Source organism: Hakea prostrata, chromosome 7, assembly GCF_041222555.1.
Source record: "Hakea prostrata isolate BN-2017 chromosome 7, UWA_Hpros_2, whole genome shotgun sequence".
Taxonomy (NCBI): domain Eukaryota; kingdom Viridiplantae; phylum Streptophyta; class Magnoliopsida; order Proteales; family Proteaceae; genus Hakea; species Hakea prostrata.
In genome coordinates this window covers 44390231-44416457 of record NC_142606.1, presented here as the reverse complement: position 1 = coordinate 44416457, position 26227 = coordinate 44390231, and the positions used below count along the sequence as shown (strand labels likewise).

At 39.8% G+C, this 26227-nt stretch overlaps 1 protein-coding gene across 2 annotated transcripts in view; it reads right to left on the bottom strand.

Annotated features, from left to right (window-relative positions):
- LOC149011246 (putative methylesterase 11, chloroplastic) overlaps positions 1-20951 on the bottom strand; it is a 32085-nt gene extending 11134 nt beyond the window's left edge. For both annotated transcript variants that reach the window (XM_089164234.1, XM_089164235.1), the window contains exons 1-3: positions 20333-20951; positions 18749-18985; positions 8665-8808 (exon numbers count right to left, since the gene is read on the bottom strand). In XM_089164234.1, coding sequence (XP_089020360.1) covers positions 8665-8808; positions 18749-18985; positions 20333-20683 — 732 coding nt within the window. In that variant the 5' untranslated portion in view covers positions 20684-20951. The remainder of the gene's footprint in view (positions 1-8664; positions 8809-18748; positions 18986-20332) is intronic.
- Positions 20952-26227: the final 5276 nt, after the last annotated feature.

The following is a 26227-nucleotide window of genomic DNA, read 5'->3' as shown; positions in this document are numbered from 1 at the left end:
AATTTCGGTTGATACGAGTCGAAATTTCGGCCCAATATGGTATCGGGCCGAAACGACACTTGCGTAGGCTTTAAAATACCCAAAATCGAGCTCATTTTCGACCTACCGCCAGTTTCAACTGTTTCGAGCGATATCGCCCAGGAGATTTTGACCTGATTTTGCATTTTTTGCTCATTTCTCTTGCTTTCATCCCATTCTACACCTAATTTCTAGTATTCCATTTCCTTCAAACACTTGATTTGCTCCTCCATTTGTGCATTTTCTCAAATCTTGCAAGGTGAGTAACCAACTTCCTCATTTTTTTATTTTTGTTTCATTTGTGCCTTAAATCATGTTAGATTGCTTCCAAATTTATATATGTTTACTTTAGAGTGATGATCTATGAATTTGTAGTGTCAAAATTATTTTTTGATTCTTCCTACTATTTTTTTATTTTTCTGTTATTAAAAATTATTTACTAAATTATGTATATTGTTAAAAATGTTTATGTATAGTACATGTATAAGCTTCAAATGGATGTATGTGAGAGATGAGACACCATATTGCTGTGATGGTGTTGAATTAATTTTTTTTCTGTTAATTATGTAATTTTACTGTATTTAATATATATTTAAATAATTAAAAAAATATTTATGTTTTAAATTTAAAAATAGGAGAGTATTAGTGGAAGCATGTATGCAATTTTTTGAGCATGTTGTGGATATTTTTAAGATAGTTAGTGTGTATTTTATATATTTTATAATTATTTATATATTAAAAAATACTTATATAGTTATACATATATTTTATTTTATATTTAAAAATAGGAGGTTATTATTAGAAGCATGTATGTCATTTTTGGAGCATATTGTGGAGCTTTTCAAGATACTTAGTGTGTGTTTCTTGTATCAGACACTCTATTTTAAAGATGTCAGACATAGCTTAGGATCATGGGAGGCCACTGACAACTGATAAGAGGAAGAGTGAGTGTAATTACTGCAAGAAACAAATAAGAGGAGGTGGGGTCACTAGATTGAAGGTGCATCTAGCTGGTGGCAACAGGGATGTAACAGGGTGCCCAAAGGTGCCTGTAGAGGTCAAGAAGGCAATGGCCTCATATATTAGTGGTGGAAAGCAAAAGAGGAAAGAGAAGAGAACACAGAGGGATGAGTTCGAGGATGCCTGCTTAGATGACCTTCCAGATCCTGAGGGTTATGGTAGGGATGAGCCAGGAGACAGTGACCCTGATCCAGAGGCCGATCAGCTGAGGAGGGCGATGATGATGAGTAGGGAGCAACAGAGGATTGATGACATCAGGAAGCAACAAAGGGGTCTGGGTTGTGGGTCCTCTAGAGAGCCAGTAAGTATGGGAGGCATAGGTGGCTCCCAAGTCCCTATGAGGAGGTCTCAGAGTGTCAGGCAGGAGGCTCTTATCCCATGGGCCCCTACAAGGGGTCGAGCTTCCTCAGCACATCCTACAGATCCGGATCTTGAGATTCTTCGCAATGATCCGGCCATATTTGCGAGGCCTGAGCATAAACAGAGAAAGTTGAAGCACTTATGGGGGAGTGTGAAGGAGAAAGTGGGGATGGCTTTCTCCAAATGGGCGCATTACCATAGTGTTCCAACACATACAGCTCAGGGGCCCTACTACGGAGAGATATGATTGAGCAGATAGGCGGTGGTGGGAGTGGTGTACGGGGCCCCACTCCATATGAGATATATAATGTGTATTTGCCTAAGCATAAAGAGGACATAAATGAATACATTAAGGGATTAAAGCCCATGTGGAATCATTATGGAGTGACTCTGATGGCTGATGGTTGGACTGGTCCCACTAGACAATCCATCATCAATTTCATGTTGAATTGTGATGGGAGGACAAGTGTTCCTCAAGTCGTAGATGCATCCGGTGAGAAGAAGGATGCAAAATACATTTACAAATTACTCAAGCAAGTGGTGAAGGAGGTTGGAGTGGAAAATGTAGTTCAAATTGTGATCGATAATGGCTCCAACTACAAGAAAGTCTGGGTTGAAGATGCAAGAGAACTCCAGGTATCTAAACTCTAAACATATAGTATTAATTTTCATTTGTAAATACATATATTTACATTACACATATACATGTACACTTTATAACTTTGTATTGATGGCTTGATGCCTTGATGGATGGACAGATATAGGCTCTTTTGGACTCCTTGTGCTGCTCACCGCATTGACTTAATGTTGAAGGAGATTGGAAAGGTCAAGCTTGTGAAGAATACGGTGGACCAAGCTCGACATGTTAGCACCTTCATATATAACCACACCTATGCATTAAGGATGATGAGGGACAAGTGTCAGGGTGAGTTAGTGAGGCCAGGCATAACCAGATTTGCTACTAATTGGAAAGCACTGCGAGCTTTGAGAGTAGGAAGACCGGCCTTAGGAGTGTGTTTGCATCGAGGAGTGGTTTAACTGGGAGGGTTCTTCATCGGTGGGAGGAAGGAGAGCTCGGTTGACTATCCTTGATGAGAGTTTCGGCACAATGTGAGGATAGTAGTGAAGATGCTTGAGCTCGTGGTGAATGTGTTGAGGATGGTAGATCAGCAAAGAAAACCTACTCTAGCACACATATTTGCTGCAGTAGATAGGATGAAGCAGCAAGTTGCTCAGGTCCACCCACGCGGCAACAAGAAAGTCCTTCAAATCATCAACAGTAGATGGGAGTCTATGTTGCAGCATCCACTGCATAAGGCTGGTGAGTTGTTAAGTTGTTAAGTACTTAAGTCTAGTATTTAATTTAATTTTCATTATGTTATCACACTATTAAGGCTTAAGCATTAACTATTCCCTTTTATGACATACTTTTTCTTACACAGCATACTATTTAAATCCCAAGTACCATTACAAGGACAATCTTGGGATGAGGCAAGATTTGATGGATGCTGTCCAAACTGTAGTGGAGAAGTTCGAACCGGATACAGCTAAACAAGCAGTCATCCTTATGGAGGTGAGATAGTGATTAGAATCATTTGATATTCACAATTCGTAGTTTTATACTAAGTCATTAACCTAGTAAGTAGTAACTAGTAACTACTAAGTACTAACTAGTTATTGTTTTTTCTCCTTATATATTAGATAAAGGCTTTTAGGGATGCCACTGGGAGCTTCGGTCGTGTTGTGGCTGTATCGGGACGGGAAACCGCCCCTGCAGGTAAGTTCATTCATTTATTTCATTATACATTATACATTTAATTATTATATTCTATCTTTAATTTAGTTATTTAAGTATTAAAATGACTTGGAGTCTATGTTTGTTGCAGCTGAGTGGTGGTTGCAATTTGGACGTGATTCACACAACTTGAGTAGGATTGCAAGCAAAGTGCTCTCCCAAACATGTTCTGCCACTGGTTGTGAGCGAAATTGGAGCACCTTCAGCCTCATTCACTCGAAGAGGCGCAACCGATTGGGTGTGAAGCGTCTAGAGGACCTTGTCTACCTACACTATAATATGAGACTGAGAGAGGATCATATTAGACAGGGGATGGACAGAGAGAGCACCAATATCGAGTTGGCCGACATATTTGAGATGGATGATGATGATAACCCAGTAGTTGACTCGATCAGGGATAGTGGAGACGGATTGCTGGATGAGGATGGAGGTCTTCCCAATAGTCAGATTGCAGAGGAGATGGGGGCTGATGTGGGGGACTTCATGGCCCAGGAGGGGAGGCCACATGCAGAGCCCGCCCGTCCCTTCGTGCCACACCCTAGTGCATCCACCCGCAGTGAGGATTTGATTTTCTGATCCGACACTGAGAATGAGGTGACTCAGGCCTCCGGCGATGACGACGATGGTGGTGATGATGACGGTGATGGTGATGATAGAGGGGATGAGGAGGGTGTGGGACCTCATGATCAGGATTCAGCTGATCCTAGGGAGAGACCACCACCACCACCACCTGCTGGACGTGAGAGTCGGGGGGGGGAGGACGACCACCGAGATTCACAGGAGAGAGTCAGTTCACCCACGCGACACAGGATTCAGACCATACTGGAGCTGCATCTCGAGGCAAAAATGTTTCCTCTACATATTCGAGGAAGGGGAAGGGGAGACAACATGGCTGGAGCACAGAGGACACGCCATCATATGGGTCCTCCCGTCCATCCGATGCCGAGAGCTTGGTGGGATCTATGAGATCGATGAGCATTGATGATGCTAGAGACTCCTCCACCTCCAGAGGATCCGGATGGCATAGGCCTGCAGAGTCCTCATATGATACTGCTGTGGAGAGTATTGGTTCTACCGAGTCGACTTATGGTTATGGTCCTTATGGTTATGGACCATATGGTGTCCCTCCCGGCTATCGATTTCGGGGTCGGCCGGTCAGCCACGACTGGAGCCTTATGGTTATGGAGCGGCCTATGGAGCTTATGGTGTCCCTCCCACTGTCGATTATCGGAGTCAGCCACTGCGACCTTATCAGTATCCTTATCCTTCTCCTAAGAGCCAGGGGCAGGGTGGTCTTTCATTTGTTGAGTAGATCTTCCACACTATTCCACAGCCACAAGGCCCACCACCACCAGTTCCTTTGGAGATTCACAACTTCCCACCGTTAGGGAATCTTATGCATGTGGATGAGGCCACATACAGAGGTGCAGTTTTTGACTATGTCCAAAACTATATGGGGCGGGGGCAAACATCATCGGGAGTTATATTGTCATTTGTATGGGGTGCAGACGGAAGAGGGAGACCTTAAGGCTTGAATAGAATAGACTTGTAAGCAAGTTGTAAGTTGTAACTTGTAACTTGTAAGTAATAACAATACAGCTTCTTCTCTGATTCATGTACTATATACTTGGAATGTTGGATGTTACATTTTCAGTAGTTTTTTAGTAAACTAGTAGTTATTATAGTGTTTATTATGCTTGAAATAGCTAGTATGCAAAAATCCAAATCAATTTGAGTGCATTTGAGGCTCGAAATTGAGTTTTCAAGAATCAAGAAAAAAGTATCCAGTTTCGGTCGAAATGTTCATTTCGATCGAATTCTTTACCTTGGTTCAGACCACCACCATAAAATTATGTGTTCTCTCTTTTTATTTGTAATGGGCTCAGGCTTTTGAGGCCTATATCCATCCAAAGGGAAAACTTAAATATATCAAGGGGGACCCACCTGCATCTCAACTTAATGATCCTGCTTCCATTGCTCATGACGATGAGTGGATGAGAGAAAACCCTATTGTTAAAATTTGGTTATGGAATAGCGTCAAGCCTTTATTGCTGCCAATGTAAATTTTCATACTTTGGCTAAGGGAGTGTGGGAAGACCTCTACAAAAGCTACTCCAAAGCTAAAAACATCTCTTATACCTATGAATTGTATGAATTTTTTCCCCCCAGTTTTCACAAGGAGATAAATCTCTAAATGATTATTTCAGTACTTACAAAGGCTATCCTGAGGAACTACAGGTTTACCAGCCCATCACCATTGACATGGAAAAATTGAAGGAGCAAAAGAAATTCTTTTGGCTCGTCTTCATCCTGAATATCAGACAGTAAAGAGTCAATTGCTTACTGGAGAGAAGGTGCCCTCCCTTAATGAAATCTTCTCTTGATTAAATTGACTAGTCCCTAGCTCCTCTAATCTTTTAATACTGTTCACTCATGTTGGGCAAAGCACGGTAAACCAGACTGGGCTTATTAACTGGCCAACACAGGAATTACAGAGAACATTTGTGAACCCATTGGCAGCCCAACTAACTCTGCATCTGGAATAACATACTAGTTTTACTCTTTCCAGTGAGCATTATGGCATGCTTCTTAAGTGACTACAACAACTTGCAACCAATTTGGCCTTCACTTTTTCTGCTACTTAGCATACAAGTAATTCTGCTCTTACCACATCCACACCCACACCATGGATCCTTGATTCCGGTGCTTCTTGCCATATGACCGATAACTCTCATTTATTTTGATCATTAATAAATGTAATAATTCTTCCCTTGTTATTTTGGCTGATGGCTCCTCTACTAAGGTACTTGGACATGGAGAAATCTCTCCTATACACTCCATTTATCTTCCCTGCAGCAAGGCAGTACAGCTGCTTTCTTTATCCCACTTCCCGGTAGTCCGTGACACGGCAGGTGCTGGAGGTAAGCAGTCGATGTAGTACTTATGCAGAGACAGTTTTATTTGTACCTAAGATGGCCTTTGAACTTGCTTTGCATTAGCCAACTTACTATGACATTAATTGCTCTACCCCTTTTTTTCTCCTCTAATTGTTTTTTCAGGATCTGGAGACAAAGTGGATGATTGGTGGAGGGATCGATCAGGATGGTCTACATTATTTAAATACTGCTGGACCCTCTACCACTACTGCTGCCTCAACAAGTATCACTCCACTTCAGTGGCATTTTGTCTAGGCCATCCCTCCTTGTCCAAATTAAAACTTAGGGTTCTTGGCTATCAGTCAACTCGTTCTCTTCAATACAAAGCATGCAAATTGTGAAAATACCATAAAGGAAAATTTCCTAATAGTAGTGCACCCTGTAGCTCATCTTTATTTTCTTTAATACACTGAGATTTGAGTTCCCTATCAGGACAAAAATAGGTTACGTTTTCATTCGTCAGTTTTGTAGATGATCATTCTTGTCTAGCATGGCTGTATTATCAAAGGATTGATCACATTTTGTTTCTATTAGAATTAAGACCCAATGCTTCTATTAAAAATTTCTATTCTGATAACGCCGTAGAATATGTGCAAATTGAGCCATCTGATTTTGTTCATATGAAACATCAAACTAGTTGTTCTTACATTTCCCAACAAAATGCGGTGGCTGAACGTAAGAACAGACATTTTTTGGACATTGCTTGAACAGACATTTAAGAACAAACATTTTTTTTGCCATGAAGAACTCAAGTCCAAGTTGAAGATTTTTCCAAAGCCCATCTCCAACTTGAGGGGGCCTACTAAGGATAACCTTCAGATCGATTCTGTTGATAGACTAGAGATCGATTCAAAGAGAACTTGAATTCAAAAATTCAAATCATTTTGAATTAGTCAAGATCTATCCATGGTAACAGCTTGAGATAACCGTTTAGGTTACCCACATATATCAAACTGTAAATTAAACTTTATAAATATACCTGACTAATGACTACCCATATGTGAATAACCGCTTTAGGTTGCTCCCTTGTATCAAGCTCTGTAAATTGAATTTTATAATTATACCTGAGTACCCATATGTGAATTGTAAGCAGACTCATTCTCAAAACAGAACTTCTTACAAGTATGTACACAATATGCCTCTTAATCCTATTTCATGTTATTTTGCCTCTGATTATGTGCTATGGATGGACTTATAATTGTGGTATCACATCAAAAATCTGGATGGGATACAGTTTTCAGTTGATATCAGGTTACAGCAAGTGGATCCGGCCCCATTTAGTGTGGGTTGTGACAGAGATCGACTTATCTTGTTTTTTTCATTTAATGAGATGAGACAAAATGATAGCACATAAGGTCTCAAGTCTCATCTCTTGAGGTTTTGAACTTCGAAATTTAAACTATGAACATGTTTAATGCATTAGATTTGTTTGAATTTTAAACTTTGAGCATTAATATATGAGCATATGATGTATACAATATGACATGTTAATGTATGAGCAAATGATGTATACAATAGGACATGTTAATGTTTCACTTCAGCATAACGGTCTTTTTATAAATCTTTACTAGTGTGTTTAGAAGGGCTGAAATATGCTGGACAGCAAGTTTCTGCCCCAAAATGATCACTAATGCCCCTCGATTCAGATTCTCTAGTTGGGGGAAAAAGTTCCATGAACTTGGCGATCTAGCAGAGCTCTTGAGCCACTCACTATTTTGAGTTGGCGAGATAGGCCTCGGGATCGAGATTTAAAATCATCGTCTCAACATAATTATGCTCTTAATCTTTTGAATGATATTGGACTTCTTGATACCTGTTGATACGCCTATAGGCTCTCATCAGAAATTTTGGCTCAACTGACAGTGTAGACTTCGAATGACCCCCATTGTTATAGACAGTTGGTAAGCAAACTCAGTTACCTTACTATTACAAGGCTAGAAATTTCATTTGCAGTTGAACTTAATAACCAATTTATGCATTATCCCAAGAAAATACACTGGGATGCTATTTGCTGTATTTTCTTCCATATCTTAAGGATGCTCTATGCAAAGAGCTCATTCACCATTTTCATCACTATGTTGACATCATGTCTCACTATTGCTTGGTCAAGTGCTGAACCCATAAAAACATTCTGTAAAAATCAAGTTGCTATCTAGGTAGCAAGCAGTCTTGTCTTCCATGATCACACAAAACATATTGAGGTCATTGTGTTTTTGTGAGGGACGCTGTCCTCAAGAAACAGATGTTCCTTCCACAAAGCAACTTGGAGACATCTTAACTAAAACCTTACTTGGTCCTACCATCAACAGTGGATTTGTTGAAGGTGTCTCCAAGTAAGGTGCCCATACATATTAACATATATAGTAAACACTCCCCCTCCAGTGGGAGCATATAAGTAGTCTATACTGAAACATGAACAAAAAGGAATGGGGAACACCTCTTAAATATATCAACATATATACAAGTAAAAAGCCATACAGTCTTAAACAAATGTTTGATTAGAAAACCCAGAAACTAAAAAAGTGGAGAACAAACCTGTTGGGAGAACATATCAAGAGCACTCTGCCCGCTAGTTAACATTGCTGCTGCAATAAAAACAGATTTTGCAACCTTAAATGGAAACAACTCCATTGCATATGATATACATGCTCCACCAAAATCATGTCCTACCAAAATCACCTGCATAAATTTTTTTTATGTGCACATATATTCAATAGATTGTACAAAGTGAACTGCTTCTAAAGATAGAATACTGATTTTTGCTTGGTTAGCTTCAAAAAATTAAATTTCAACATTAGAAGGGCACAGCAAAGAAATACCCATGTACATGATGAGACGTCTACAGCTCTTGCCTTCTATTAACCACTAAATATTTCTATCTCAATATATTGCAGTATTTTTAAATGAACTGTTCGAAGGGTATTGTCAAAAGAATCGAGCAAGGAGGATCTCAAGTTAGTACTACTCTGATTTGAGGATCCAAGTTTCCTTTTTTGTTGATTTCCTATGCTGGATTGTTGGACTATCCTATAAATAAAGGTATTGGCTGTAGGATGCTTACACATGATGAGTAAGGCCTCCTAGACTTTTTTCTCTGGTTTTCATCTTCTCCCTCTCACAATTCTATTTTCCCTCTTATTCCTCTCTGATCTACACGGTATCAAAGCCACAGGTGCTCTAGATTACCTTTGTATTAAAGCCATTAAAGTTAAAAAAACATACCTGCAACCCTTGGAGACTCATCACTTCAGGATGAGGTCTTCTAGGTCTCATTCACAAGGACAGCAGCACCTGAAGCTGCAACTTACAGCTCTTTGAAGTTTGAAGAATCAATAGAGTAAGAAGCACCTAAAGCTTCGATTGTTAATGGAGGAATGGCTGCACGGCATCGGGTCCTGTTTTTGAGAGGTAAGCTCTATATTTCTGCTAGTTATGAAAGTTTTCTTGGAGGATTTGAATGACTAATGTTGGAAGCATCCATTGACCCATCGATGTTTGTTGGAATGTCGATTGATTGCCTAGAGCAGTGCAATTAACCCTTGACCTGGAAGCTGTGCACAATCAAAGGTCGAGTTTGAATCTCCCTGCTGTTCTGCGTAACCTCTTTGGCTCTTTGTGAAAATAGATTTATGTTCTGTTGGCCTATTCTGTGGTTTGATTTAATTTGGTTCGAACTATTGGTTCAGTTCTGTTAGTTTGAAGTTGGTTTGAACTTCTGGTAATGTTATAGTTCAACTACTTCTTGGCTCTAATTTATGGTTTCATTCTGCTATTTTGGATTCTATTAAGTGGTTTAATTTCTGGTTCAATTTTTGGACAGATTTTACTGGAGTCTGTTATTAACCTAATTTGAGTTAAAAATTCTGTGATAGCTGAAGCAGCTAAGACTAAAAATAAACACACTATGACCGAGGTGTTATCCTTTTCCCCCCATCGGCTTATTGAACATAAACATGAAGGAGTTAGTAATTTCCATCGGTAGAGGAAAATTATTAAGAGTAGTGATTCTTGGGAGAGAACAACAAGACCACTTGACCCAAAAACCTGATACTACAGACCCTAATTGGGAGACGGTGGATGCCCATATTTTAGGACAAATGTTGATTTCTATGCAGAAACATATTGTGGGCCTGCCTAATGATATTGCGGCTATGGGAATTTCTGATTTTTTGTTTTTGGACAAATGTTGATTTCTATGCAGAAACATATTGTGGGCCTTGTTACCTATATTGATATTGTCAAGGAACTATAGGAATATCTGAATGTTTTGTACTCTGGTCAGAACAACCTTTCTCGTATATATGAGCTATCCTAGGAGTTCTACTAAGTTGATAGGAAGGATTGGCCTTTGACCCAGCATTTTACAAATTTTAAGAGGATATACAAAGAGTTGAATTTTATACTTCCATCAGTTCTAATGTTATTGAGATCCAGAACCAACGTGAGCAACATGTTGTGATGAGTTTTCTAAGGGGCCTTAGGAAGCAGTTTGATTCCATAAGATCTCAAGTCCTCTGGGGTGACAAAGTGCCCAGCTTATCTGACACCTCTAGGTTTATCTGAGTCCCCAAAGAGAACACCCATGATACTACACCTAGTGACACATCTACACTTGCCGCAATCACTACTACCTGTGGATCCAGTTCTGCAAATACTCGTGGTCACAAGGCTACTACTGGAAAAAAGGAAAAAAAAAAAACCTGGCACTTCTCAGAAGTCTATAGATACACCAGTTAGGACCTGTCAGCATTTTGGTCACCCAAGTCACATTAAGAGATTTTGTTTGAAATTGCACGGCAAACCCCCTCATGTTGCCAACACTGCTACAACCGTAGAGACTACATCTACACCCCCACAGTTAGAAGATAAAACCACAAAGATGTCTATAGAAGACTTTATTTGCTTTACCCAGTTTCAGCCTTTCAGGTAGGCCTAGTCTCAACCATCTGCAGCTACAGTTATGCAGACAGGAAATGCAATATGCCTCTCATCTGCTTCTAGAACTTGGATCACTGATTTTGGTGCCACTGATCACATGACTGGCACCCCAGGAATCTTTTCTTCTTCCTTTCATCTACTCCTATGCTCACCCATGCAAATGGTTCCCACGCCATAGTTAAGTGCAGTGGAACTATTCATCTTTACCCCATCACTAACCTTATCTTCTAGCCTTTATTTACCAAATTTCTATTTAATTTATGGTCTATTCATAAGCTTACCACTGAATATAACTATTCACATTTTTTCCTGGCATGTCTTTTTCAGGATCTTACGACCATAGTTGTCAAGGCGTCGCCTAGGCGTCCTGGCGGTTTGAGAGAGAGTGTGGCGAGAGTCACCTCAGAGGCATGCCATAAGGCGTTCGCCTCAGCTTATGAGGCGTCCCCTAAGCGTCCAAGGCGTCGCCTTGGACGCATTTTACTGCTAGGCGACCGCCTTATGGCTTTAAAAAATTTACAATTTTATTGATTCCAAATCAAAGGCCAAAACTGAATTGAAAACTAGATTCCAATTGGAAATCATCTAATGGCTGAATGGTTACATAAATGCTACTTGAGAAACATGGGATCAGTTTCTAACATTAATTCAATAAAAAAAATAAAAAAAACACACAAAAGGGTAAATCGAACGAAACCCAACCCAAATCCCTAACTCTCATTTCCCTCTCGGTTCTTCGCCCTCTGCAACTTCTCTCCCTTAGCGTCGGCGACACCACCGGCGACATCGACGACACCACCGGAGACATCGACGACACCCTTTGTGACATCGGCCTTCTGATTTCTCCTGATTCTTTTCTTCCTCTCTGCTACGCAGCTACTGTCGCCCTCTGCTACTGTTGCCCTCTGCTACTTCTCTCCCTGAGCGTCGGCGAAGCCACCGGCGACATCGACGACACCACCAGTGACATCGACGACGCCCTTTGTGACACCGGCGACGTAGTCTCGAGTCTTCTTCCTCTCTGGCTCTCTGCTACAGTGCTACTCTCGTCTCGCCCTCTGCTACTTCTCTCCCTGAGCGTCGACGATGCCCTTTGTGACACCGGCGACGTAGCCTCGAGTCTTCTTCCTCTCTGGCTCTCTGCTACTCTCGTCTCGCCCTCTGCTACTCCTCTCCCTGAGCATCGACGACACCACCAGTGATAGCCAGCGACACCGGTGACAGTCAGAGACATCACCGGTGACAGCCAGCGACGTCGGCGACAGCCGGAAACATCTCAGGCGACACCAATAGGGTACTGTACCCTGTTTTTCAGTCCAAATTTTAATTAATTGCTCGACTTCTGCAATGTTCATGCGAATCATGCTACTCTCTTACTTTTGCTGATTCTTTTTTTTTCCCCCCTCATAGGCCACCGTAGTTGCAGCGACCAAGTTGCAGCGGCGTCGGTCACCATCTCAGGTGACGGTTTGTCGCCGGATTTTTTTTTTTTCCTGCAATTGTTACAACTTGCTTTTTTTTTCCTTTTTTTTCTGGTTTGGTTGTTGCATTCTTGATATACTCATATATTGCTTTAGTGCTTGGTGTATGACTGTTAGACTGTATTATCATTTATCACTGTGTGTTGCCTTTTTTTTTTTCTTCTTTTTCCTGCGATTTGTTAGGATGAATTTTTGCTAAAATTTGTATGGTAATTTAAAGCTCGATGGCTAGATAGTTTTTGTTTTCCATGCAATTCTAATGGCTTGTGAATTGTGATGTTAGTTGCTTAAAGGCTCCTTTTTCTGTTGTTATAGTTACCTGTGGATGAAGATTTTATTTTGTCAATAGTCTGTATTTAATGCTCTGATTTATGAGGACTTTAATACTATGATTTTATAAATTATTAATTTTGGCTGCATGCATTTGTTAGCACTGTGGATAACAATCATATATTGGGATCTCACAGCTCTAAATTGACAGAAGTTCTCCTTAAAAGGAACACCCCAGCCCCATTTTACCTCTGGATTATTTTTGACAAACTCTAGATCTCAATTGTTTACTTTTTCTTTTTGGGAGGATTTCCTTGCAACTTATTTTTTATTTATTTATTTAACTATTTTTGGCAAGGAACTAGCAAGGTAGAGTCGCCATTTTCACTTGGAATGATAAGATTGGCATTAGAGTGTGCAAGAATTATTGTACCACAACACTAATGCATCTGCTACCCCATTCAGCTTGTATTGCACTATTGCTTCCATGGAAAATCATGAATATTGTTGCTGCCCATTGAATTTAGTTTTGGGTGAACATATTTAAATAAGAGGGGTATTTTTGGGTTTGCTCATTTCTCTTTTTTAGTTTTTTTTTGTTTCTTTTCTTTTTTTGGTCATCATCTTCATCTTATATTTTTTGATTTTTCAGAATAAAAGCTTGATTATCAATTTATCATGAAGTGAGATGATTACTGATTAGATGAATGCATAGGATTTTTAATTTTATTGTGGTGCGGTATGATGCAAAATTAAAATTATACGGTATCATTATCAACTTTATTATTGTTTTTAATTTTGGCTGATTATATGTGTATGTTTCATGGTTTTTGTTGTAGATATTTACTAGTTATTTAAAATGACCTCAAGGCCCTCAAGTGATAATCAAGCGGCTGCTCCTAGTCAGCCTATTCCTAGTGGGGGTGAAGCCTATGATCCCTCAAAAGACCCAAAGAGAAAGGCCAAGTCAAATGACCCAGGGTGGAAATATGGGTATTGGCCAGATGTTGCTGATAGGAATACAGTCAGATGCAGTTTGTGCAACAAAAACTTTAAAGGAGGAATTAAAAGATTGAAGCAACATCTAGTGGGTGGATATGGGGATGTTGTGAAGTGCACCAAGACCACTGCAGCAATTGCCCAAGAGATGAATGCAGTGTTGATGAAAAATAAAAAGAGGGCTGTTGTTACTGATTTGGACAATGAGGAGTATGATGACATTCAAATTGGAGAAGAACATCCTATTCCTGCCTCTAGGCCCTCTAGTGGAGGAACTACATTACCTAGTGTGGGGTCTGAGGTTGAGGTGTGCTCCAAGATACCAAGCTCTGGGACTGCATCAAAGAGACTGAAAAGTGCCCTTAATAAGGCACCAGTAAGGGGTCCCATGGATATGCATGTTAGACGCACTCCTAAAGAACTTGTTGAAGAAAGGAGGGCTAAGGGTGCTACTCAAACAACCATCTTGAATAGAATGAGATCTCCTGAAGAAAAGAAGCAAGTGGATAACCACATTGCTGATTGGATGTATCAGTGTGGCATTCCATTCAATGCAGTTAAAGCTAAAAGCTTTGAGGTGATGGTTGAGTCTATTGCACAATATGGTTCTGGGTATAAGCCCCCAAGTTACCATGAAGTCAGGGTGCCTTTGTTGAAGAGTGCAAAAGAAAGAACAATGGAGATAAGGAAAAAGTATGAAAAGTATTGGAGGAAGTATGGATGCACACTCATGTCTGATGGGTGGACTGACAAAAAGGGTAGGCATCTCATCAATTTTCTTGTCAATTGTCCAGAGGGAACATTCTTCCTTGGTTATGTTGATGCATCTAGCCAGGTGCAAGATGCAAACATGCTCTTTCAGTTATTGGATAGCAAAGTTGAAGAAGTTGGGGAAGACCATGTACTTCAAGTGGCGACTGATAATGCCTCAAATACAAAGCAGCAAGGGCATTATTAATGGAGAAGAGGACTAAATTATATTGGACTCCTTGTGCAGCCCATTGTCTTGATTTTATGTTAGAGGACATTGGGAATTTGAAACAATATAAGAAAGTGATAATTCAGGGGAAGAGAATTACCACTTTCATTTATAGGCACACAAGATTGCTGGAGGCCTTAAGACAGAAGACAAATGGCAGAGATCTTGGGAGGGCTGCAGTGACTAGGTTTGCCACTTCATTCTTGACATTGCAAAGCTTGTTGAAACACAAGGATGATTTAAGGCACTTATTCATTTCTGAGGAGTGGACAAATTCCAATTTGTCCAAGTACAAAAGCAGGGAAGAAAGTAGCTGAAACAACTTTTTCTACAGCATTTTGGCATGGTGTGGAGGATTGTATTAGAGCATCACAACCTCTTATGATTGTATTGAGGATTGTGGATGCTGATGAAAGACCCGCATTGCCTGAAGTGTTTGTAGCCATACAAGAGGCCAAGAAAAAAAATAAAGGACAATTTTGGAGGCAAAGAACGACTCTGGAAGAAAGTCATACAAATCATTGATAGGCGATGGGAGTGCCAGATGGAAAAACCTCTATATGGTGCAGCCTATTTCTTGAATCCTGGGAAGTTCTACAACTTAGATGATGTAGATGATTATGAGTTGATCACTTCCCTCCAAACTTCTTTCAATGAAGTTGTTGGAAGACTAGTGCCTGATGCACATCAACAAGATAAGATATTGTCCCATGTAAATGACTACAAGGAAGCTAGAGGTCCTTTCTCCACAGCTATGGCTATCAGACAGCGTACAACTATGAGTCCTCGTAAGTTTTTACTTGTATATTTTATTTTTAGTTATACTTATTTGGTTTGTAACTCTACCTATTATGTTAATCTTTTTTTTTAATACTAGTTGCATGGTGGGATACACATGGAGGAATTGCTTTTGAGCTTACAAAGATTGCACGGAGGATACTAGGCCTTTGTTGTTCTTCCTCTAGTTGTGAACGGAATTGGAGCACATTTGAGTTTGTAAGTATTAAGTGATTCAAGTATTTAAAACACTTTTAAATTTAAATTTAGAAGAATGACTTGGGATTCTTTTCAATTGCTTATGAATTCAGATTCACACCAAGAAGAGGAATAGGCTGGAACATGAAAGGTTGAATGATCTAGCTTTTGTTCAGTACAATCACCGTCTTCAAGAAAGGTTCGATGAAAGGCGATTAAAGATTAGAAATTATGATCCACTACTCCTTGATGAGCTTGATCTGAGCAGTGAGTGGATGGTTAATCAGCCTGATGATTTAGTCCATCCTGAGGGTGATCTTACTTGGAGCACTGTTGATAGAGCTATAGGGGCATCTTCATCACTTGAGGGCCAAAATAGACCGAGGAGAGGTCAACCAAGTGGATCAACATCTGGTGGAGACTGTGGAGTTAATATATGTTACTCACGTCGCAGCCGCAGGTCTTTGGAGAGGGTGGTTGAGGAAGAGGAACATGACTCTGAGTCTGATGGAGACATGGAAGAAGAGGAAGACTTGCATGATGATGAGAACATTGCAGATGATTTTGGTTTGAGGTCTACCTCTTTGGAGCAACAACAAGTTCGAGAAGATCTCCCACTTGCTACCAATTTAATTGATGATGATTATGACTAGCTGACTTATACTTTTCTATTGGGAATTTTGGATATGAATTGTGGATTTTTATTGGGATTTTTGGATATGGGTGTGTTGATATATTTGGGCTTTGGATTTTAGATTTTAGATATAAATGGGACTGTTTGCTTAAATATTTAAAACTTTCTATTTAGATATAATATGCTTTGTTTCATTTTCTTCTTTTACTTGTGAGGATATTTGGCTACAGCTCAACAATGTAGAAGAGGTGGAGTTGTAGGTGATGGTGGAGGTGGAGCCATGGAGTTGTAGGTGGTGCTAGTGTTGGTGACATTTAATGAAGGTATGTTGTCTACTGTTTATTTGTTTTGTTCATGCATCTATGTGTTTACTATTTAGTATTTAGTTACATTTTATCGTATCTTGATTCTTGTTAATGATAGTATGATACTTGAAATTTATTTAGGACCTACTATGTGTTGTTTGTAGTATGTTGGATGACTTGAGGTAGGCTAAATGGTTAATATTAGTTTTTTTATTATATATAAGATATGTTTATAATGAATTAAGTGTATGAGATGTACACTAAAACGCCTCGACCGCCTCAAAAGCGCCTCATCGACTCATCGCCCCAACTAGCTAAAACCGCCTCGCATCGCCTCTTCGCCGTGACAACTATGCTTACGACTAAGAAGACGCTTGGTAAGGGTAGTGAGTATGGGGGACCATGGAAAGTAATTTCGGCAAATTTCGCCGAAATATCGGCGAAATTCGCCAGTTTCGCCCCCTGGCGAAACAAAACCAGGGGGCTAAACGAAATATGCTATATATCGCCCGAAATCTCGGTGAAATCTCGTTTTTTTTCGTCGAACCAACAATTTCCGGCGATAAAAGCACCGTCTCAAGCCAAGTTGCAGGTTGAACACCACCGTCCATGGAGGAAGAAGATGAACAGTAAGACATTTTGAACCGTGAACCACACACGTGGAGACCACAAAATTATTAAAAAATTAAAAAAAAAACCTGGCATTTCTTACATGACTTGATGAGTGAGAGACATGATCTGACCATTAAACATTACTTTTAATATTTTAAAACGTTTGTGTCAAGTCATCATTAACTTTTGCATATTTATAATATATATTTATGTTATATATTATATATAAAATTGATTATATATGTATATTATATATTATATATGAGTATGATTTGACTAATCACTTTACCATATATTATTTTATATATTTTTTAAATCTGATGTTTGACGTTTTAGGGAAACAATCAATTTACCTGTCAATGTCACTCGTCAGTTATTAAATATTTAAAACTCATAAACTATAGTATCATATCTCATACATTCATACATTTTTTAACAATTTAAATTTAATACCAATTTAGGACGAAATTTCGCCGTTTCGCCCAGTTCGCCGCCCGGCGAACCGGGCGAAACGAACGAGATTTCTTTCCTTGTGGGGGACTGTATTGTCTGACGCATCTGTAGTCTATTTGGGCATCTCTCTATAGCATCAAATTCATTGTTGACTAGGTCATCCCTCTTTTGAAAGTTTAAAATTACTAGATATTCAATTTCAAGATATTTGTGAGGTACAATGTGAGTCATGTCAGTTTAGGAAGCCCGAATATAAGCAGCCTATGAATGATATCAATGAAACAGTTGACTAATGAGTTGACAGGTTTAAAAATCCACAGTTTTTTTTTTTATTTTATTTTATTTTTTTTTTTTGGGGGGGGGGGGGGAGAGTAACAAAGGTAAAACAATGTTACTCACTTAAAACGCTGGACAAAAAAAAGAGAAACATATATGCAAGACACAAAGCTCCACCCAAAAGAAAGATCCTATATTTGTATCTATGCACAAGAATAACTTTAATTTTGAGAGCATCATTAACTGATTACTTGACACAATAATTTGATACATACACTTCAACATAAATTAAATAAATACTTAATCATGAGTCATCAGCATAGATTGAGAATTCATCGAGATCTTGATTTTTGGGATTCCTAGACGAGATAGGATAGGATACAAGTTCCCAAATATCTGAAATAATATCATGGTATCATGGAGATCTCAATAATATCTTAAAAATAAATTTCACTAATTGTATCCTTCCCACCAAAACCTAGCTTCAACTCAATCAAAAGACAGTGTACCTACTCAGCAAGATCTCAGTCCAAATTGGTTTTTTGGTTTACAAAGGGCTCCGAAACTGAGTTCTTGAACTACAGTCATGACAATTTTCACCATACGGTTCATTAATGACCAAGACTGAACCAACATTGCCCTCAAAAACTCTGCCTCAGTTGGAAGATAGTGTATGGGGGTGTGAAAATCAACTAACCTTCTCTCCATTTCCCAGTTTTTCAAGGAAACTAGTAAGTGGCTTTACATATTGCGAAAGACTCGTAATGCTGCTTGCATCAGACGAATGAATTCCAGAACCAGATAAATCTACTGCATCAACTTTGAATCCACTTTCTTCTAAGAGTGCAATGGTTTTATACCAGCACCAAGCACCAAATCCACCACCATGAACAAGGACAAAATGTCTTGTTTCCAGATCATCAAGGTTCAGATTCTGCAAGGAGAAAATGATAATTTCAACAAGGCAAATAATGAAGAATTGGATGAAAGCCGAATGTTCAGAGGAGAAACAAAAAAGAACCATAATTTTCTTGAATAGAGGAACCCCAAGAGTGAGCAATCAGGTGGATCTAGTTGAATAAATATACAAACAAGTAAATGTGGATGAGAGATTTGGAAGGCAAAATAGTCATGACCCACCATAGATCTCCAAGTGTCACCCCCTTCACCACCAAAAGAAATTAATAAAAATACACATGATATAGCCAGTTCTCTATAAATAATGTAACATAACAAGAGAAAGACATGATTAGCACAAAAGATTCCACTAGAAAGTCATAAACATTTTCTTTGATACCTAAGACAATGCCTCAGAGCTGACACATAGGTCTCAAACCATGTAACACCTAAGCTGTCCCTCCCATGTTTGGATGGAATGCTGCCCCCAAGATGTGGGAGAAGGAGCAAAGCCTCTGAAACAGAAGGTAAAGCCTTAAAGCATTCTTGGATGAAATCAATGGCTGCTCCTTTTTTGACGAGCACATGAGGCTTTTTTATATATACATATTTGGTGGAGAAGGGGATGGAGGGAATTGAGGGTGGGGTGTCCAGGGAAGCCCTAAATATATATTAATGATCACAAAACCATGACATAATGGCCGACATAACTTGCCTTGCCCCAGCCTAAAGGAGAAAATTAAGTATTCGCTTAAACCAAACCAAAACAAATTGCCCACCCTAAAAGGAAAAATTAAGGATTACACTATACAAACTAATAGGCCAGCAGAATCTTCCCCGCAGGATTCACCCTGGATTCAAATGAAGACTATATAACCTGCATAGAAACTAGAATTATTCAAATTTTCAGAAACTAAATTAGCCAAAAATTTGCAGCCCTGTTGCTTCCCTAAAAGAGATACACAGATTGATAGTGAATGAGTCAACCAGACCATCATATCCTGGAACCAATACCAGACTCCTCCTAAAGTCCAAGTTGACATGACAGCCCAATAACCCACCTCCACTCATCAAGGGTACTAATGAGCTCGTCCAGGGAGTTCAATTAGCTAAAGGCCCAAATGAATTGGAGATTGCGACAGAACAGAGTATACAAATAATTATTATCATTTTGGGTGGGGAGTGGGAAAGAGTGAAGATTGAAGATCAGCCAGAATAAATTCGAAACAGAGGCCATAATTTTGAAAACTTACTTAATCAAAAGACAGAGCAGACTAAAACTCCTATGACCAGTGTAGCTAACCATAAGTATAAAAATCATAAAGTTCAGAATTAAGAATCTTAGAGAGTAACAGAACGAACGGAACTACAGCAGTGTCCAAACCTGATGAACTAGCTGATGTGGGTGAAGAAGAGGGTCAGTGGACGAACGAGACCTAGAGCTGGAACTCCTGGGCAAAGACTGCTTCTTTGAGCCCGGAACAGGATATCGAAGAGAAGCTGAACGGTCAAATGAAAGCGAACCGTTCTGCTGATGCTGATGAAAGAGTAAAGCCGCAGCGAGAACTTGTTCTTGTGTGAGAGAGTTTTCACGCTCTTCCTTCTTTGATGATCGGATTCTGTTCCATCTATTGCTGAAGCCTGCTGCTGCGCCGGCCGCAGGTGGATTCGTGTAACGCTTGGAAGGTCTCTTCTTTACTTCCTTACGGGAGCAACAGGCGAACAGATTGCCCATTTCTTCGGCATGTCAAAGAGAGAGAAACGCAGACGAGAAAGCCTGCTAGATACAGAGGCAGAGTCGAGTGTGAGTTGATGACGTCAAGAACTGACTTTAGTTCACATGGACATACGACTTTCCATTTCCTTTTTCACTTTTTCTGTTGTTCAAATGAAAAGCGCAACTTTCCGTCAACCTTTTTGGTGAGAGAACTTTCCATTAACAAAACCAGAAAATCGACGAGGCGAATTTCCGAAAGGAATACGCGTATGGATCACCCCAAAAAAATTAGGTATGGACGATCACCCAAAAAAAATTATAATAATAATAAATAATTAGGTATGGAATATGGATCCCCGAAACAGCTAACAACTCTCTTTCGGTTAAATTATTTCAAATTTTAAACTTGAAATAACCATTTTTTTTTTTTTGGTTACAAAACGGGCTCAAAATACCCACAAAAAAAAAAAAAAAAAAAAAAAAAAAAAAAAACAAATCAAACTAGAGCACAACTCTTGAGACAATCCTCTCTAAGGATGTCTGTCATTTCTGCCGAGGGATCATTGAAAAAAACCAGATCATCTCTTCCTATTGGCCGCTTCTTAGACAACCAATCAGCAGCCTTGTTATTTTGACGCCTCACATGACTAAATCTAACATGGCCTTGAGAAGCATATAGGCTTCGAATTTCAACAACTAATCTTCCCATCGATCCTTGCTTGTTAACTTCTGGGTCCAGTAACCTTATGGCCTTCAGCGAAGTCTGATTCTATTTGGAGTGGCCATGCTCCCATATCCAACGCTACCTTTGTCACATCCACCCAGCCGGTACCCTATCTGGCATACCCGGGATGTGATTCACAGCCAAAGATCATTAGTCCAAAGACCATACCACCCACATTGACGATAACACAATCATGAACAATCAATATCAAGCTAAGCAATTGATAATAATAGAATTCAGAAATGAGATACCAAAGATAATCAAAGTGCTGAAATAAATATCTTATCAGATAAGATAAAAAGGCAGTGGGCGGAATCCACTCCTTCAATCAAGCGGAAAGTGTGGTCAAATCTAGTTAATTACAATCCCAAGTCATAAGGATAAATCAAAAGTTATTACAAATTCTCCAAGTTTACAGACACAAAAGAAAGGGGGTGGGCATCTACTCATAAGTCTCCTCTACAATATATAAGTTCTCTTCAAAAGTGAAGACCATAGAGATCCAACATGGCTACTCCCAAACTATCCAAGGGCTAACCCTGATACGCCGAAGGATCTTCTTCGGTACGGTCACCGAAATCTTCATTGTAGCTAGCCTCCGGATAGTAGTATGGGGTATCCGGGTCCGCCTCGGGGAACATATCATCTGAATAATCACCTGTAGAGTAGTCTAACAAAACATTGCAACAGAAAAGGAATGAGTTCAAATGAACTCAGCAAGGTAGTTATTCCACAACACATAAGCCACATGATAACAAAAATAAAATAATGCAGATGATATGAGACATATGATGCAATATGATTCTAACTCTAAGTATGCTGGTCATCTAGGGTAGACATGCTTTAAGTCGTACCACCATACTTCTTTAGCTAGTCTCAGTCACTCATCACCGGGGGGAATTGGGTCCTGCATCCCTCTCGGACAAATCCATGGTTGGGGTTTCGGTCACCACTCTCTCACATCACCATTTGGTCTAAGTATTAGCGCATGTCAAGGTAAAGCCTAGCCCAATGCAAGTCATCTACTTAGTCATATCATGTCAGTTCCAGATACGTCCATTCCTCCCCTCTCGGGATCCTTTCCGGTATCCTTTACACTAGAGTCACAGATATTACCCATCGGACTCATCGACCCTATTGGTCATCCACAAATAGTAGACGGGAAGCTCTCACGTCCCCTCACGGATCATTTCACCGGTCTTGAGTGCCCGTGAGCCCAAGTCTAGCCATTTGCAACCCTACCAATAAATGGCCCATTTTGGGTATCCGCAATGCAATTTATGTCCTCTCACGGAATGGTTATCGGTCTTGAGCGCCCACAAATCCACACTACTACCACGGGTCATTCGGTCTTAATGCCCTTCCGATTCGGGTCTGATATGATAGGGACATCCTAGCCAAACACCACTAGACAAGTCCTATGTATGTCATCCAATAGCCAGGGAAAGCGTCGATGGACATCTTCGGAGAACATCCCATACTATTCCCTCCGATGTCCAAGGACAGAAGCACTAGTAGGGTACTCCTCAATCCCAAGTTATACTTAAGCAATCACATGTCCAAGTCCATCATATCAATTCACAAGATACAACATCATAGTAAACATTCAATTCATACATTGACATAATTCATCATATATCGAAATTGATAGACATAATAAGGCATTGTAATAAAACTAATGTAAACACAATGCTACTGTTATAAGACATATGTAGCAAGTCTAAAATGGTAAGAATTTGAAATAGAGACTATGTTCACTAGGTTAGGAACATCAAGTCAAAAATCACACATCCTATGTAATTATAGTGATAACTATCCTTACCTTGAGTTGGATAAGAAGATGGTCCAAGATCACAAGCAAGTGGTCCAATTAGTCTTAAAACCCTAAACAAACATATATGAAGGATTAGAGAAGAAATCAGAACAATCGGAGATCGAACGAATCAAAACTGGGCAAAAGTTGCTGACAACAACACTATTGGTCGATACCTTGGGTCGATGGTATCGACCCACTGTATCAACCCAAAGGGTTTCAGACAGCAAGTTGGGTTTTGGCTTAAAGTTGGTCTTCCGGGTCTAGGATCGATACGAAACTTGGGGAGCAGCTTAAACACAATATAGAGACACTAATTATCAAAGAATTAACATCATCCAATGGTCAAATTAGAAATCCCCAAATTGGCATATCAAGTTCAAGAGTTGTTAATCATGGCATTGGTTATTTCTTAATGCAAATTGGGGGGAAAACATAGTGGATTAGGTAGGGAATAACTTAGGAGCAATATTGAAATCATATGCAAGGTATAGATTAGGTTAATCATAGGCTTCATCTCAGTTTTGGTAAATAAAGTAAGTTGGTAAGCAACAAATCATGGAAATGTATATTAATTGATTAAGAGGTAAGTGGAGCATAGCAAGATGGTTGAAAACATTAATGTATGAGGTAAATAAGACTCATGGCAAGGTGTTTGCAAGGTTGCAGCACCTTGGCCATGGTCCCAACAGCAAAAATGAGAGTAAAGATGAGTGAGAAAAAGACTAGGAGAGAGAGTCATACTTTGAGAGTAGAGCAAGAGAGTGGAAGTGAGTAGTTGGTAATGATTAATGGGGAAGGTGCTTCACCATTACCAAGGAGGTGTTCTTAAGAGGCTCTTCCACGTTCTCAGGTGCCTCAATGATTAGAATAGGGTTCAAAACACGAGGATGAAATAAATAGAGTGAAGAATATTCCAGAGAATCTTTAAATCTGGGGCCAGCATGTATTGGTCGATACATTGGGTCGATGGTATCGACCCACAGTATCAACCCAAACATGTTTCAGCAGAATTTTTCAGAATAGTTCAGCAACTTAAGGTGTGGACTTGGAGGGCTATACAAGGTCAAATTGCATGGAGTTTTCTCCTATAGTTCACTCAAGAAGTCTAGTTTCGGGGAATACCTTCGGATTGTGCACAGGAGTTCATTTGATATCTCAATTGTCTCACTCTTCATCAGTGCGTAGATTCTAACTTAACGCCGATAATGTGCTCAAGGAAGGAGCAACATCATCAGTGTCCATAGAATGGAGTTCCGACACCACGTCATCAACTAGTAGGGTTCACAAGTCCCTTCTACCACCACTTCGGATCTTCGGACCTACAAACACAACAAATTCCGGGTCGGGTCAAGGTTAGGTAAAAGTTGGATTTTACAACCTTTACCCCTTCTTTGATTGCGCGCATTTCCGCCTCTACCACATGGCATAGAGGAATCTTGATAGCAAATCCTCCTCTGAACAGGCCTTCTTGATCCCGGATCACCCCAGCTAATTGAGCGTAGCATTCCTTCACTTTCACAGTAGCATCCGTGTTGCACTTAAACCATCCTCTTTTAGGGCATGTCCACTCTAAAACTTCCAACTCTTTACTTGGATCAAGAACAGGGCTTCGGCATGTTGTCCAAGCTTCCTTATTGGCTCGATAAAATTTCTCGATAATGAGCACACCATTCTCTGGTCTGGAAAAATCTACCTCATGGATATCTCGATTTCGCCATCCCCAAAGAAATTGTAGGGTACACACAAATTGTTCAGGCCAATCGTTGCTCCATTTGGCAGCAAACCCACAGATATTGGCATAGATCCATTCCTGCTTTTCGCACCTAAAATACCATATTTGATATCGTGGTTTAACCATACGTTTCCAAATGCTTCTTGCAAAGCAACAATCCCTAAATACATGTAATACATCTTCCACCTCTGTCATGCGAAGATTGCATTTATCATTATCTTGAAGATGCAAGTGGCGCTTTCTAGCATTGTCATCAACCTATTCTTTACAACTAGCCAAAAGAAACTGCAAAATCGGTTTGGAAGATGAAGTTTCCAAGAAGTATTCCAAAATTTTTCATCGAATATTCCTATATCTACAGCTGGTTCGTTCTTTATCAATGTCTCATATACCGAGCGTATCGAAAAAATACCTTCAGTGGATGGGATCCAAGACATCACATCAGATCCATTGTTACTAGAGGGGAGTGGGAAATCCTTCAGTTTGCTGCAAATTTCTGTAGGGAGGTATCCCTCAATTTTTGTTGTCCATTCGATTCCATTACTTTCCAAGTATTGGTTAACGATTTCCCATTGCCACTGACTGGGAACTGGAGAAATCACATGGTCTTCCAAATTACCTTCTATGTCTAACCAGTTGTCCCTCCAGAAATAAGTGTTCCTTCCATCTCCAATTTTTATTTTGCAACGCTCTTTCATTCTATTTTCAACTCTGCAGATAGCTCGCCACAATGGAGAATCAGGAGAGGCTGCCTTAAAGGGGTGTTTACGCCTTTTTGATCCATATTTATCTTGAAGAAATGCTAACCACAATGAGTTCTGCTTTTTAACCCCCAAGCCAGTTTCATGATAAAGGCTTCATTCATCACCCGAAGCTTCCTAAAGCCTAAACCGCCTTCCACCTTCGGTCTACAAATCTCATTCCAGCTCACAAGATGTGCCTTTTTTTTTTATTGGACTCGCCCCATATAGATGCTCAAGTTAGTTTTTCAACTTCACCAAGGACCCCTTTTGGAATCAAAGCTATTTGCATCGAGTAGTAAGGTATAGTCATTACAACTGATTTTGCCAAGACAATTCGTCCGCAAGGGAAAGCAAAGAAGCTTTCCAACTAGAGAGCCGATCTGATACCTTGTTAAAAATGTATTGATAACTACCTTTCTTGTCTCGTAAGGTTTTTTAATTACTAAATCGCTCCCCTACATATCCATTTTTCAATTGTATACAAGCATTCATAATACCCAACATAAGAGATGGATTTTTATTTGCGGCAGCTGCTGCTGCCGATGGC